The sequence below is a fragment of the Mustela nigripes genome, chromosome 16 (assembly GCF_022355385.1).
Source record: "Mustela nigripes isolate SB6536 chromosome 16, MUSNIG.SB6536, whole genome shotgun sequence".
NCBI classification, from domain to species: domain Eukaryota; kingdom Metazoa; phylum Chordata; class Mammalia; order Carnivora; family Mustelidae; genus Mustela; species Mustela nigripes.
Genome location: NC_081572.1, coordinates 17,227,074 through 17,241,515, shown reverse-complemented (window position 1 = coordinate 17,241,515; position 14,442 = coordinate 17,227,074). Strand labels below are relative to the sequence as shown.

The 14,442-nt window shown below is 45.0% G+C and overlaps 2 protein-coding genes across 3 annotated transcripts in view; both read right to left on the bottom strand.

The window, feature by feature from the left end:
- Positions 1–2,749, bottom strand: part of LOC132004112 (mucin-2-like) — a 52,090-nt gene extending 49,341 nt beyond the window's left edge. The window contains exon 1 of the mRNA XM_059380215.1: positions 275–2,749. Coding sequence (XP_059236198.1) covers positions 275–2,663 — 2,389 coding nt within the window. The 5' untranslated portion in view covers positions 2,664–2,749. The remainder of the gene's footprint in view (positions 1–274) is intronic.
- Positions 2,750–2,855: 106 nt separating this feature from the next.
- Positions 2,856–12,787, bottom strand: RDM1 (RAD52 motif containing 1). 2 transcript variants are annotated; one of them, XM_059378500.1, is made up of 7 exons: positions 12,663–12,787; positions 12,106–12,285; positions 9,382–9,504; positions 8,814–8,982; positions 7,301–7,399; positions 4,648–4,733; positions 2,861–3,184 (listed from the first exon to the last, which is right to left on the bottom strand). In XM_059378500.1, exons 1-7 carry the CDS (start codon positions 12,774–12,776, stop codon positions 3,083–3,085), a joined length of 873 nt encoding a protein of 290 aa, XP_059234483.1. In that variant the 5' UTR covers positions 12,777–12,787; the 3' UTR covers positions 2,861–3,082. The 2 variants fall into 2 exon arrangements, with proteins under 2 accessions (XP_059234485.1, XP_059234483.1); XM_059378502.1 differs by lacking the exon at positions 9,382–9,504 and having other exon boundaries at positions 2,856–3,184.
- Between the last annotated feature and the right edge of the window lie 1,655 nt (positions 12,788–14,442).

The window sequence follows — 14,442 nt, the reverse complement described above, 5'->3', positions numbered from 1 at the left end:
GAATGAGTTGGGATCTCCTGCTGAGCTGGGAAATGTTCTGCCTCTTCAGGATTTTCTGAGGAATGAGCTGGAGTCTCCTGCTGAGTCAGAGAATGTTCAAATTCCCCACTAGGCTCAGAAAGGGGAGCTGGTTGTTCCTGTACGCTTGAAGGCTTAGCTTCCTCGGGAGGCTCTGAAGGCTGAGCTGGGGTCTCCTGCTGAGTTAGAAAAGGTTCAGTCCCCCCAGGAGACTCAGAAGGCTGAGCTGGTTGCTCCTGCTCACCTGAAGGCTCACCTTCCTCTGGAGGCTTAGCTGAGGTCTCTTGCTGGATTGAAGGAGGTTCTGCTTCCTCAGTATGCTCAAGAGACTGAGGTGGGATCTCCTGCTGGGCTGTAGAAGAATCAACCTCCTTAGCCGGCTCTGGAGTTATAGTAAGTGTCAGATCCACAGGTTTATATGTAACACTGGCAAACTTGAAATAGCTTGGATGGTGGCTTATAGGTTGACGTAGCATCTCATTATTTACAGGAGTTTGAGGTAGGTACTCCATAGGAAACTCTGGAACTAGAGTTGGGGCCTCTGGCTGCACTGGGGTGGGCCCAGCCTCCTTCAGGTGCTCTACAGACTGAACTGGGATCTCCAGCTGGACTGGGGTGGGCCCAGTCTCCTCAGGGTGCTCTGCTGGCTGAGCTGAGGCCTCTGGCTGGACTGGGGTGGACCCAGCCTCCTCGGGGGCCTCTACAGGCTGAGCCGGGGTGGACCCAGCCTCCTCAGGGTGCTCCGTGGGCTGAACTGGGGTCTCCAGCTGGGCTGGGGTGGGCCCAGACTCCTCAGGGAGCTCTGCTGGCTGAGCTAAGTCCTCTGACTGCACTGGGGTGGGCCCAGCCTCCTCGGGGAGCTCTATAGGCTGAGCAGGATTCTGAGGCTGGACTGGGGTGGGCCCAGCCTCCTCAGGGCGCTCTACAGGCTGAGCCAGGGCTTCTGGCTGGACTGGGGTGGGCACAGCCTCCTCGGGGAGCTCTACAGGCTGAGCCACGGCTTCTGGCTGGACTGGGGTGGACACAGCCTCCTCGGGGAGCTCTACAGGCTGAGCCACGGCTTCTGGCAGGACTGGGGTGGGCACAGCCTCCTCGGGGAGCTCTACAGGCTGAGCCATGGCTTCTGGCTGGGCTGCGGTGGGCCCAGCCTCCTCAGGGCTCTCTGCAGGCTGAACTGGGGTCTCCGGCTGGACTGGGGTGGGCACAGCCTCCTCAGGGCTCTCTGTTGGCTGAACCAGGCCCTCCTGCTGGACTGGGGTGGGCACAGCCTCCTCGGGAAGCTCTACAGGCTGAGCAGGGATCTCTGGCTGGACTGAGGTGGGCTCAGCCTCTTCAGGGCGCTCTGCTGGCTGAGCAGGGGCCTCTGGTTGGATTGGAGATGGCTCAGCCTCCTCCGTGTGTTCTGGAGGCTGAGTTACAGTTATGGTAAGTGCCAGATCCACAGGCTTAACAGTCACGTTGTGGAGGTTTGGCCGCTGGGCTTCATTCTGACTGAGAGACGGCACATCTACCTCATGTGCTATCGGTTGCGGTACCACCTCCTTAGATATCTCTAGAGGTTGACCTGGGGCCTCCTGAGGGGTCAAAGGTTCTACTTCCTCAGGGGCCTCTGTAGGTTGAGCTGAGGCTTCCTGATGGACTGAAGAAGGTTCAACCTCTTCAGTTGTGCGTGAAGGCTCAGCTGGGGCCTCCTGTGGGTTTACAGAACTTCCACCTTCCTTAAGGAACTCCGGAGGCGAAGATAGAGGCTGCCGCTGATCTGGAGAGGTTTCTCTCTCTTCAGGAGGCTCTGGATGCTGGGCCTGGGCCTCCACCTGAGGCAAAATAGATTCAGCCTCCTCAGGGAACTGTAGATGATTTTGGGTCTCCTGCAGGAGCGGGGGAATTTCAGCCTCCTCAGGGAGATTTGGAGGTTGTTCTGGTCGCCCCGGGAAATCCACTGGTAGGTTCTCCCCAGGATATAGGATATCCATACTGGAATCTGAATCATCCTGCAGCTGTTCTAAGAGCTCTTTATTTGCAAGTTGGTTGGGAGTTCCAACAATGACTTTGGCAAGCCTTCGATGCTGAACAAGATCTTCCTCCAGGTTTGGGGGTGAAACAATAAACTGTGTTGGCTTTGAACTCTGAACATCCAGAGGTGGAACAAGTATTTCAAATGATTGGTGATCTTCAGCCTGATCCAAACCTACAACTTTAATCTTACTTTTGAGTCCAAGAGGCAGAGCTATGGTCTGATTCTGATCCCAACCTGGCCTTGGAGCCACCTCCGGGAGCCTTTCATGCTGGGTTAGCTTGTCATTCAGATCCTGATCTGCCTCTGGGGGCAGCTCGCCAACTGAATCCGTGTCCGGGAACGGAACCAAAGTCTCAGTCAATTCCTTAGGCGGGGCCAACATCTGGACTGGAGCAGAGGACCCCAAGTATTTAAAGCCCCCCGGCTCGGCGGGGGGTGTAAGTGCCCGGGGCGATTCGGGCGGGAGTTCAGAAGAGTGCGAAGACCAGGGCTCGGCGGGCCCTAGGAAGTCGGAGGTCAACTGGGCAGGGTCCAGGGCCCACTCCGGAGGCTGAGCTGCCTGGACCAGCAGCCACAGTGGTTGCCACGTGAGGAGGAGCAGTGGGGCCCAGAGGCGCAGCCGGGACATGACATGCGGAGGCTCTGGGGCGCAGCGACCCAGGCCAGTGGGGCGCAGGCGCCGCGCCGGAGCGGAGCCGAACCGTTATGGCAGCCCCGTGATGCGCACACAGTTAGCAACTGCGCGCCCCTCCCCCGCCTACGTCCCACCCTTTGTTTACGACACCTTTATTTACGCCACCTTTATTAGCTGGGCGCAGGTGGGCACCGCGCCGGTCGGAGCGAGGCCCTTTTCCAGAATCACCGGGGCTCAAGCCTCCCTTCCCTCTACAAAGGGCAAAGCTACCTCCTGATGCTCACAGCGAGGCAGGATGGCCACGGACTCCAGCAGCTCTGGGCGGGAGGCAGGGGAGATGGGGGAGTGGGGGGGAGGGGTGGACAGTTTCCCAAGGAAGCCACAGGACCTGGCATCCTGGGAAATTAAAAATGCTAGTCCAGTTCTGGCGGTTTGAACTCATCCTCTTCAAAGCTTAAGTCCGAGAGACATTCTTCCTCCCCTTGGCCATCCTGCTTCCAAGAAAAGTAGCTGATCTGCAGAATAAACACCAGTTAGGGCAGTAGGGAAGGGTTACATTTTACAGGTTGTTATTCTAAAATGTTGCCATTTCCTCTAAATTCTCAATACGCATGTCTGAGTATTAAGTCGCCACTCTGTTAGAAGGAGGCTACCTACCATTGAATCAGTGAGGGCTCCAAAATTTCTATAGGAGGGGTTTTAAGGCAGGGGTAGGGGGGCAGGTGAGGATTTTATTCTGGGAATGAGGGTCTGAAACCAAGAGAATAGCTCTCTATTTACACTGGCAAGGGAAAACTTCCTTCATCCCACTTGACTCAACACAGCCGTCAGTCTAGAAAAAGTACCACCACCACTTTTCAGAGGTCTGACCCTGTATGTGCACATGTTCAAGTTAGCAGGTCAAACAATTTTCTTGAAATAGTGTAACATCCAGTTTACATCCTTCACAGTCCTTTTTATAATCTGTTTTATTTGAGTCCTTGTTTATCGTCCGGCACAAGCCTAGCACGCAAACTCTAAGAGAGAAGGCTTTTTATCTTATTCCCAGCATCTAACACATAATAATGGTTTTTAAGTGGAACTGATTCCAAGGCCTTATTTAGGAATGGATCTATTGTTACAATCAGGTTTCTGAAATCTTCAGTATCAATACGGAATCTCTCTCACATTTCACAAGAAGCTAGACTTCTATCCAAGTGTAAACTTGGATAAGTCTGAAGTTTCCTTGATGAGCTTGATTTAAACTGAATTAAAATAATTATTTTGCACCAAAAAAAAGCCTTCAAATACTTTTTTCAGAAAGTAACCATCTTTTCTTTCTTCACTCTCTTCCCTTCAAAACAAACTTTGCACATTTGGAGTGAGTTAAATAATCAGAAATCTGGCCCCCAATTAAGTTTTCAATGACATGAAACCCATCCTTTGCTCCTTTTTTTTTTTTTTTTTGACATTCTATATGCAGCACATTTATAGCTTCTTTTAGAAATTACCTTGGCGACTTAATCCCTAATTCAGGGCATGACATAAGTGATTGACAGAAAAGTTCTTCAGCAAAATATTTCATAAAGATACGTGTAAGATGCTGACATTTGGGTAATACACCTTATTTGAAAGGCTTAATGGTTTTCAAACACTGTAGCATAATCTCACTTAATGCCAGAGTTACCCTGTTCTCAAATTCCTGGGATTCTGTTTGAGGGGAGCTCTAAAAGGCTGTGTCCTCTCCCATGTCTGCAAGGGTAGAAGTACTCTGATGCAATTTGCTCGCCAAATTTCAAAGAAAGGGTCAGAGCCAAGAGTGAAGACTTCAAGGAAAGCCTCAGAAATTCCCATGCACTCAAAAGCAGTTTCAGAGTTTTACATTTCCCAAAGGATGAAAAAGCTAAGTGTACTTGTCAAAGTCTTCCAAATCCTGCCAGTTGCTTTAAATTATGGCTACCCTGGCTATGGAATCCCCCAAGCTGTAAACTCCACATACTTGAATTAAATCCTGTAGCTCCTCTTCGGTTCTGGCATCTGTAATCTCTTCACAGGGTCTATATTCCACAGCTATTTTACCACTTTCTGAAATAAAGTTAACAAGGATCAGATCAAAATTTTTCTTGTTCTAAAACTTGTTGTATATGATAGCATCCAAAAATTAGTCTTTTGATTTTTTCAAAGTACTTTATTTTATTTATATTATTTATTATATTTATTTAAGAGAGAGTGCACAAGCAGGGGGAACAGCAGAGGGTGAGGGAGAAGCAGGGAACATGCTGAGCAAGGAGCCCGATGTGGGGCTCAATCCCAGGACCCGGAGATCGAGGCAGACCTTAATGGGCTGAGCCACTCAGGTGCCCTGTAGACATTCTTTTAATTTCTAAAAGCAGAAAATAAAAGCATTTCCCTAGAAGTTTTTTCACCTCACACTTCAGTTTTTATCATAACTTTTTTTCCAGATTTTATTTATTTGGGAGATGGGGGCGGGGAAGGGGGGAGGGAGCAGCAGACTCTCCACTGAGGAAGGGAGTCTGACATGGGGCTCAATCCTAAGACTTTCGGATCAGGACCCGAGCTGAAGGCAGACGCTTAACCTACTAATAAGCCACGCAGGCACCCCTATCATAACAATTTGCGGGGAAAAAAAAAAAAAAAGTTATCAACTGTGTGGTTAAAAAAACTTCATGATCTCAGAGATAGGAACTAAGGAATAATGACACAGGGAGTTAAAACTGTAGGAACAAAAACATTCAATCATAATATGATTAAGCAATAAGACTTTATTTAGGTGGGGGTCAAGGTGAGCTCAAACCCAGAACAGAGACCTCCAGACTATGGCTAATACTTCATATTAGAAACAAGGCAAGTGTCTACTCCCTGGGAACCAAAATCCCACCAGATACAATGAGCAATGCTTTGGAGAAGGAGGCAGGGCATGCACTGGAACACTTTATTGGCAGAAACAGGCCCATGTACCTTATAGACAATACAATTTCCCTTAAGGCAGACTACAGCTACAAGACTTTTTAGTCTAAGGAATTTTGAATGTGTAGAAGGGATACCAAGCATATTAGGGAGAGGTCAACAACCCAAACACTCAGTTTGGTTCTTAAAATGTTGTCACTCAGAATTGATAGCTAATAACGATTCTACCTGATGACCACGGAAATCAACCTTCCCTGGAAGACTTACCCAGGCTGGAAACTTAAAACCAATCCAGGGTCAACTCTTAGAAGCAAATAAGGCCTCTGAAACTTAGCTAGGATTTCTTAGTCTTTAAGACTCAAGGCTCTGAAGCAGGGGAGCAACTGTTGGGAACTCTCCACTAATTATAAAATTTCCAGAAAAAAAGGCACCTGGGTAGCTCAGTTGGTTGAGTGTTTCGCTTTTGATTTCAGCTCAGGTCATGATCTCAGGGTTGTGAGATCAAGCCCTGCACCAGGCTCCATACTAGGCAAGCAGCCTCCTTAAGATTCTCTCTCTCTACCTCTCCCTCTATTCCTCCTCTGCCTCCCTCTTTTATTTTATTTAAAATAAAATAAATTTCCTCTGAGCACAGCCTGGGTTGATTCTCTCCCTCGACTCCTCCCCTGCCTCCTCTGCCGCCCTCTTTCATTTTATTTAAAATGAAATAAAATACAGTAATATTTTAAAAATAAAATTTCCTTTGAGCATAGCCTGTAGCATTCACACTATTGTAGAACTTAGTAGGGAATACAATCAACACTGTTCAATAGGATGACCACTTACAAGGTTCACAAAAATGTAGCTGATCATTACATAAGAATCATGTTTACCCAATGTCAGTGCCAGAATGAAAAAGTAAAGCTGAATTGATTCCAGAATTGATTCTAATAAATTCTCCAACAGGAAAACAATAATGGTAAGAAGTTGGGAGGCCTGGGTGGCTGAGTCAGTTAAGCCGCTACCTTCGGCTCAGGTCATGATCCCAGGGTCCTGGGATCGGGTCCCACATCCGGCTCCTTGCTCAGCAGGGGAGCCTGCTTCTCTCTCTGCCTCTGTCTGCCACTCTGCCTGTTTGTGTGCGCGCTCTCTCTCTCTCTCTGACAAATAAATAAATAAAATCTTTAAAAAATAATAATAAGAAGAAGATGTAAACATATTTTGTCTGCTTACCACATTACCGGGATAGTCCTGAGCTTTTTATATTCATCATCTCATTTACTCTAACAATGTCCCCCATGAGGTAAGCTGAATTATTAACTAAACTAGACTAAATATTATACTAAATACTAATAATTAGACTAAATACGTTTAAATTTGACTATAAAACCTAAAACTGCATCAGAAATCTTAAGAGACAGAGTTAGGACTCAACAACAGATGTCCAAAGCTTATAATCACTATACTACTTTGTGTTACGGGCAAACAGTAAAAAAAGAAGACTGGATCAAACATTTTCTGTGTGCAGGCAAGTTGCTGTATATCTATACACTATAGATAATAATATTTCTCTGTCTCAATGTCATTTTTCTCACAAATACTACAAAGAACAAATTTGAGACTGCTGCTTTGAAAGCATTTGGTGAATAAAAGAATACAAAGTGTTCATCCCAACCAGCTTTTCAAAATGAGTTTATTTGTGTATGGAAACTGAAGTACCTTGAGGACAATCGAGAAAGTCTTACCTAAAACCACAATCACCAGTTTCTGGAATGCATCTGACACAGCCTTCTGAATAGCAAGCTTCTGGGTGGTTTTCCTTTTCATCAGAAATGATATTGGCCCTAAATCCAACCAAAACAAATGGATTTAATATATATGGCTGAATAATTGATTTTTTAAAAAGATTTTTATTTATTTATTTGTCAGAGAGAGAGAGCACAAGCAGGCAGAGAGGCAGGCAGAGACACAGAGAGAAGCAGGCTCCCCGCTGGACAAGGAGCCTGATGTGGGACTCTATCCCAGGACCCTGGGATCATGACCTGAGCTGAAGGCAGTGGCTCAACCAACTGATCCACCCATGCGTCCCTGAATAACTGATTTTTATGTTATAGATTTAATAAATCAAAGTGGATCCATGATTCTTAGATCATTATCTTAGCAACAAAGGCAGACACAACACAGGCATTTGGTGGAATGGTTCTGCTGTAGGAATATCCTGGCTGGGCACATTTTTACTGTCCTGATCTATCGCAGAAGTTCCTGAAGTACCAGAAAGGAGATGCAAGCCAAGAAGGTGGCACAAGAGACACCTGGGTGGCTCAGTCAGTTAAGCGTCTGCCTTCGGTTCAGATAACGATCCCAGGGTTCTGGGATGAATTCCACATTGGGCTCCTTGCTCAGCAGGAAACTGGCTTCCCCCTCTCTGCCTGCTGCTCCCCCTGCTTGCGCTCTTGTGCTCGCTTGCTCTCTCTCTGACAAATAAATAAATAAAATCTTTACAAACAAACAAACAAAAAAGAAGGTAGCACAAATCTCGCATTACTCACAGATTTCAAATGGACAAGCTGAAGCTATCTTCCTAGAGGCCCTACTTACTCTCTTGTGCATCAAGCGCCGGAATCAGAGAAAGATTTGGTGGTAGTGCACATGACCTGCTCTCTTCCTGAGCATCACCCACGGAAACCTGTTCCACTTCATTTGCTAACAGCCCTGCCTCTGCCTTAAAACCCTAAGCCTAAGCGCTATGGACTCTGGGAAAAATCAGTACCAACTGGAATACCTTTTCTAGGAATCTACATTTGACTCTTTACACACCAGCCCTTTTATAGGAGGCAAAGGACTGAACATTTATGCAAGAATTTATTTAAATCTTTAGATGATGATTTTGCTGGGATCATTGAAAGCTACAAGAGATCTGTATTTGTAGGACTATTTTAGCACAAGGCAAATTCTTTTTTTTTTTTTAAGCACAAGTCAGACTCTTAACCAAAAATGGAAAAAAAAATTATTTCCCTCTTCCTAAACAGGAAAGTCTGCTAGCAGAAAATCAGCTTTAGAATTTTAAAGCTAAAGGTTCTTTTAGGGATTGCCTATGATAAAAACCTGTATTGCAGGGTAGAAAAGCTCTGCCTAGGGCTTTAGTAGCTTAGCAAGAGGAGGGCTTGATGATATATCTAGAAAGATGAGTTTTATAAAGAAAGAGAGGTTCTACCTCCACCCCATCCACCTCCACCTCCACCCCCTCTATAAACAGACCTTCCTCCAACTTCTCCAAAGGCTCCTCAGCCATGCCGACTCCAGGACTCCTGCACTCAAAGAATGGCAACACCACTTCTAAGGCACAGAAGAATTTCAGGCTCTGCTTCTGAAGTGGTACTGCAGTATCTTCATTTTCTCTTTCTTCGAGGTCAGAAAGATCCTGAAGCTGTTAGGATTTTAAATTAAAGGTCCTTCCTAGGATCTCAACGTAGACTTCAAGATGTTTCGTTAATATAAATAAAAACTAAACTCCAGCAAACCCAGCTAACAGTTGAGGTCCTATAGCTTCAAAATCAAGTAAGACTTGCAAATGAATTATTCGATACGGACAACTGCTTTTTGTTTTTGTTTTTGAAATCTATACCCTACAAATACTGGTGAAAATTGTGGACGCCACTACCCAAGTCACTGAGAGTATTATTAATTCTAGGTGGCAGGTCCATGCTCAGGTCCTTCTACTTAGTCCCCCTCGTCTCCTACCCACACCCAGTCCTCTCCTCTCCGAAGTCTAGGGTTTCAATGTTGAAATGAGTCTGATTAGCCAAAGCAAAGCTATAAAGTGTACCTTGATAATCCTTTTTGACCATCCATTGAAACCAAAATAATAATTTGCCAATTCTTGGCACTGGGAGCTGTTTAGGGCAAGGGCCTGATATTGAACCGCTTTATGTCTCGTGCCAAGACGAACCTAAAGACATAAGAGAGAGACCGAAAAATATCACAACTTGCCACAGAGGCTTATTTTGGATACACCTGAGATTGACCAACACCTATTTCAGAGACTGGCTGTGAAGATTAAAAAGGGAACAACACTGTAAGCAGTGAGCTCATAGGAAGCCCTAAATGAATGGTATTTACTCTTTTTAAGCTACAGTACTTTTCTGCATCATTTCCAGGGCTCCTGATTGAATTGGAAGATTTTCCTGACCTCTGGTGGTGCGAGTGACAATGAAAGTGACTAAGGAAGCCCTCCAGAAGCAAATTATGTAGGTGAGCAAAGGAAAGACATTGGTTTTGTTGTTCCATTCTGGAGTATATGATCTAAACACCAGACAAGGTAGGCTTGACACAGAGGTAGAACCCTAATCTGCAGCACCCTCCTCCCCAAGTCACTAACCTGTTAGAACAAGGAATATACAGACCTCTATAAACTTTATAAGCAACTAAACAATTAGAGGTTCATTTGCATTAATAAGCTTCTTTGAGAATGCAAATACCTCCAGTGTTAATTCTGAATAACTTAACGCTCTATGGTGAATTTCTTACATCCACTGATTCTGTCTTAAATGTCTATTTCAACTTTAAGCAGGGCGTAGTATAGTTAATATATTCATAAAGACTCAAATGATGCCAATGAAGTCACAGCACTGTTAAGTCTTTATTGATTTGTTCATACATCTTCCTCTATCACTGGTTTGTAAGCTCCTTAAGTGCTTAAAGGAACCATATCTTATTCTTTTCTCATTCCTAAAACCGAGCACATTCTGTTGTTGACTGAATGAATGAATAAAAGAAAAAGTGATAAGAAATTGAATTTACTTTCTCCAGATAAAGCTGCATGCTGGGAAGGAGAAATGAAGACGAACTTTTAAATGTTGAGTGCTGCATGGGCAGCTAATGGTGAGGTATAGTGGAGCTGTTCTGTATAACAAGGAAGCTTCAGAAGGGCCCCAAGCCTCTGAGTCAGAGAGACTGTTGTTACCTTGGATAAGCTTGCCAGTTCTTGCTGGCAACCATTTTCCTTCATGCTACTGAAAAAAACTCAGATGCCCTTAGGCCTTTCCTTGATTTACTTTATTTAAGACATTATTCTTTTTTCTGTATTTATAAAAGACAAATGACATCAACAACAGCAACAAAAAACCACCCAGGAACTATGTGCAGTTGCCAAAGTCAAAAAGAGCCCCTAAGTAAATTGGATAACAATTTGGGAAAGCAGGGATGGTATCCCAAGGTTCTGTGTTAAATAACGAAATCTAATACGAATGTTCTCTCTTGTCAACTGTATATTGACTTGTAGAACACTTCCTTCATCACTCTCAGTGATGGGCTTTATACTGTTAAACCTCAAAACCTAAAATTTATGAAATGATCTTAATGTCCAATGAGAGACAAAAACCCCATTACTCACAACTGATACAAAATAGCTGTTTCATAATCTGTAATACCTAAATGGCTCTGTGAACTTTTCACAGGCTAGAAGCAGGCCCGGCCACAGTTTGCAAACTGAAGAATGACTGACAGGTCATCTTTTCAATCACAGGGAGTGAAGCCAGGATTGAAGAGGGCGTTAAACAAGTAGGTGGTATACCTAGAGTCACATTTGAGGAGAGTTCTCAGATTGGATGGAGGTTAAGTCAATAAGGAAAGGCATATGCTAAGAATAGACAGCCAAGTCAGTATGGGGTAGCCAGATTAAGAAGCCAGTCAGAGAAGGCTGATGAAGATATACAATTATAAAGGGAAAGGTTTGGAAATCTAAGTCTCACTCACTTATTCAGAAGAAATGACATGGTCCTTGATAAAGAAATGGTGACTGAATTGAGGCACATACTGAAATATAATTCTGGGGCTCTGGGAAAGTAAAAAGGACAGCATGGTTAGTATGGAATAAAGTTCCTGTAGTGCATTAAAGAATGTTTTAATCATTTTCTGGGAACTGAAGGGAATCCCGAACAGGCAGTTTGAGAGTGATGACGATGAAGCATCCTTTATAATACAACGGATGACAGAGTTTGTCATTTTATTTTTTAATTTTTTTTAAAGATTTTATTTATTTGAGAGAGAGAGAGGGAGAGAGGGAGAGAGCAAAGAGGGGGAGGGAGAAGCAGATTCCCCGCTGAGCACAGAGCGGGAGGTGGGGCCCGATCCCAAAACCCAGGATCATGACCTGAGCTGAGGGCAGACAGCTTAACCGAATGGACCATCCAGGGGCCCCTAGAGTCTGTCATTTTAAATCCACATAATAGTACATATACGCAGGACTCTACTTGTGAAGATTTCTTAAATTAAGGGGCAGCATAAAATGACCCGGGATTTAACATCAGTAAGTTGGGGTTTGATTTCCAACTTCCGGTTATCATGAACCTTAAGTAAGTCACTTAACTATACCGAGTTCGAGTTTCTTCGTCGAAAAAAAGAAATCAAAAACTCAGAGAAACCGGGGGATCGCTGTAGCAATGCAACTGAAAGCATTTTGCAAATCGGAGTGTTGCACAAATGCCAGTCTATTACAACGGGATTCAGCACTTTGTACTAGTGGAGTTAGGAATTCCTTATTTGGACCCACCTTCACTGGAGAATTCTGGAAAAGATGCTTCCCGTGGCATGCCTTTTGAGCTCTGTGAGCATCCCTTGCTGAATAAAACTTGATGATGGCATAGAAACCAGGACGGGCCACTGCAGCATTTGGGAAGACTCGGACCGAATACAGAAGGCCAAACTGGGAGAATACTGTGAACAGAGAATGCTGTGGGGTGATCCCACGGCAAGTAAGTGCATGAAATTTCACGCCCAGAAACCAAAACTGCCCAATCCCTAAACCCTTGGGCACAGGCAATCCCAAGCACTTTTCACTTCATGAACAGGTCTTCCTCTAAAATCCCAAGATTCGAGAAGCATTAGAAGGCAACATATGCTGGCTGTTGAGAGTTACCTCTCAGAAATCTGTTGGGGCTGACAGACTGCTGAGGTCCCCTTTAGAACTAAGATTCCTCTCGGCAGAGACTACAAGGCGCGTGAGGTGCTAAGACCAGACTCCAGGGCTCCCAGTCACCGGGTGGGGGGATAGGGGGTGAGGAGACACACAGCCTTCTCCATCCCTCCCTCCATCCTGGCTCGGCTCACATGCAAGTCCTCGGCCGTGGGTCCAGAACTCAGTTCCCACACCAGCAAGGTTTTGTCACTTTCGGTGGGAACGGCAAAAAACACCAACTCCGCCATCCTACCACCACTGCGCATGCGCGGGTAAGTTCAAGCGGCACTGCGCCTGCGCAAGGCGCGCCCGCGCTTTTTAAAAAAAAAAAAAAAGGACTCGTACGAGGGGCGGGGCCAGCTCGGCGGAGAAGGAGCGAGGGCGGTTCCCGGACCTCTCTCGGGCCCCTCCCGCTCTGGACGGGTCTCTGAGTCTCTTTTCCCTCCTGCAGCTCCGCCACTTAAAAGTGGTGGGGTGTAGTGCTTCTACTCAAGTGTATTTTTAGGGGAGAGAGCAAAGGGTGAGCTTACAGGATCTTAGGGTGCGAATATCTTTAGAGCAGCCGGCTTCGAAATCCTTAAAAGGTGCTCCCTGATTTTCCTATGTAATTTTGGGGTAAGTGTGTTAGTTGGGATGAGAGGATGTGGAATGTTTAGCAGGCAGTGTGAGAAGGAGAGATAAATTCGGAAAAATCAAAGAGTGAGTCCAAGTAGGGCATCAACACTGGAGTTCATAGTGCTCTTGCAAAAGGGCTCTTCTAAGCCCCCAGTCAGCTATTTTGAGGACTAACACACTGAAAGGGAAATTAGGCCCTAAAGATCCGTATTTTAATCCTAGAATGCCTGAGCTGGAACGGACCTTACAAAACATCTCCTGAGGTTTCGAAACAATGGTCTCCAGACTGGTTCTGGTCTGTGAAGAAGTTTTCACTGGTCCTTGGCAAAACAAGAAAAGGATAATCAGGGTTTAATTTTTTTTTTCATAAAACAAAATCTATTCCATTTTATTATTCTACAAATATGAACTTCATTTTTCTTTCTTTTTCATTTTTTTTATTTTCAAAATATTCTATACATTTGAGAGAGCAAGAGAGGGAGAGTTCGAGCAGGGGGGATGGGTAGAAGGAGAGGGAGAAGCCGACTCAGAGCCCCCTGAGCCAAAGGCAGACACTTAACCAACAGCCACCCAGGTGCCCCATGACCTTCATTTTTCATGCTAAAAGTTATTTTATGAGGAAATGCTGATAGACAATAGTTGTTTTGATTAATACGCTTAATTACTTGGGCATTAAAATAAAAAGTTGAGAATCGTAACATGGTCTTAACTTTTCTGAGGTTTTACTGGTCTGGGAAATCCAAAAGTTAAGACTCAGAAGTAGGGACATCAGTGGCCCAAGTGGGACAGTTTAGTCAAACAGTACTGATGGTAGCTGTGTGCAGGACATTCCTCCAACGGCCCCTTTTCTGTCTTTGCATTGTCCTCCCTTGTCCAGGTTTTACTCGTCAGCACCTTCAGATTCCAAACAGAGATGCCTTTTAAAAAAAAAAAAAATCTAGATTTTAGCCCATTCTCTGAGAGCACCCCCAAATCATTGACTGCTGGCACCATCTCTCAGGCCCCACACCACTTTCTCCACCTCAATCTATAAGACCCTTAGCTCCACCCATGACCTACTTTTGAACTTTCTCTTTTACTTTGAAAATAGTTGGCTTTGGAGGAATACCTGGGATCCTGATACTCTTTAAAACCAAAAATTGTAGATTTTATTACCCATTTTATTATCCACTGTATTCATTGTATATATCCACTCACTCATTGTACCCATTATTTGTGTACATCTGTGGGTAGATTTTGAACACCTCAGGAACAATAGTCATGATTTATTTTCCTTCTCCTAGTACCTACCCCTCTCCTACTAGATTATGTACTCAA

What these genes read in the sequence shown, in the direction of transcription:
- RDM1 (XM_059378500.1), bottom strand. Translation starts at nt 12,776, where the DNA reads ATGCGCAGTGGTGGTAGGATGGCGGAGTTGGTGTTTTTTGCCGTTCCC. An exon ending in TTTGGAGAAGTTGGAGGAAG is followed by an intron (nt 7,400 to 8,813) that starts GTCTGTTTATAG and finishes GGTTGGATTTAG; the next exon opens with GGCCAATATCATTTCTGATG. An exon ending in ACTGGTGATTGTGGTTTTAG is followed by an intron (nt 4,734 to 7,300) that starts GTAAGACTTTCT and finishes ACTTTATTTCAG; the next exon opens with AAAGTGGTAAAATAGCTGTG.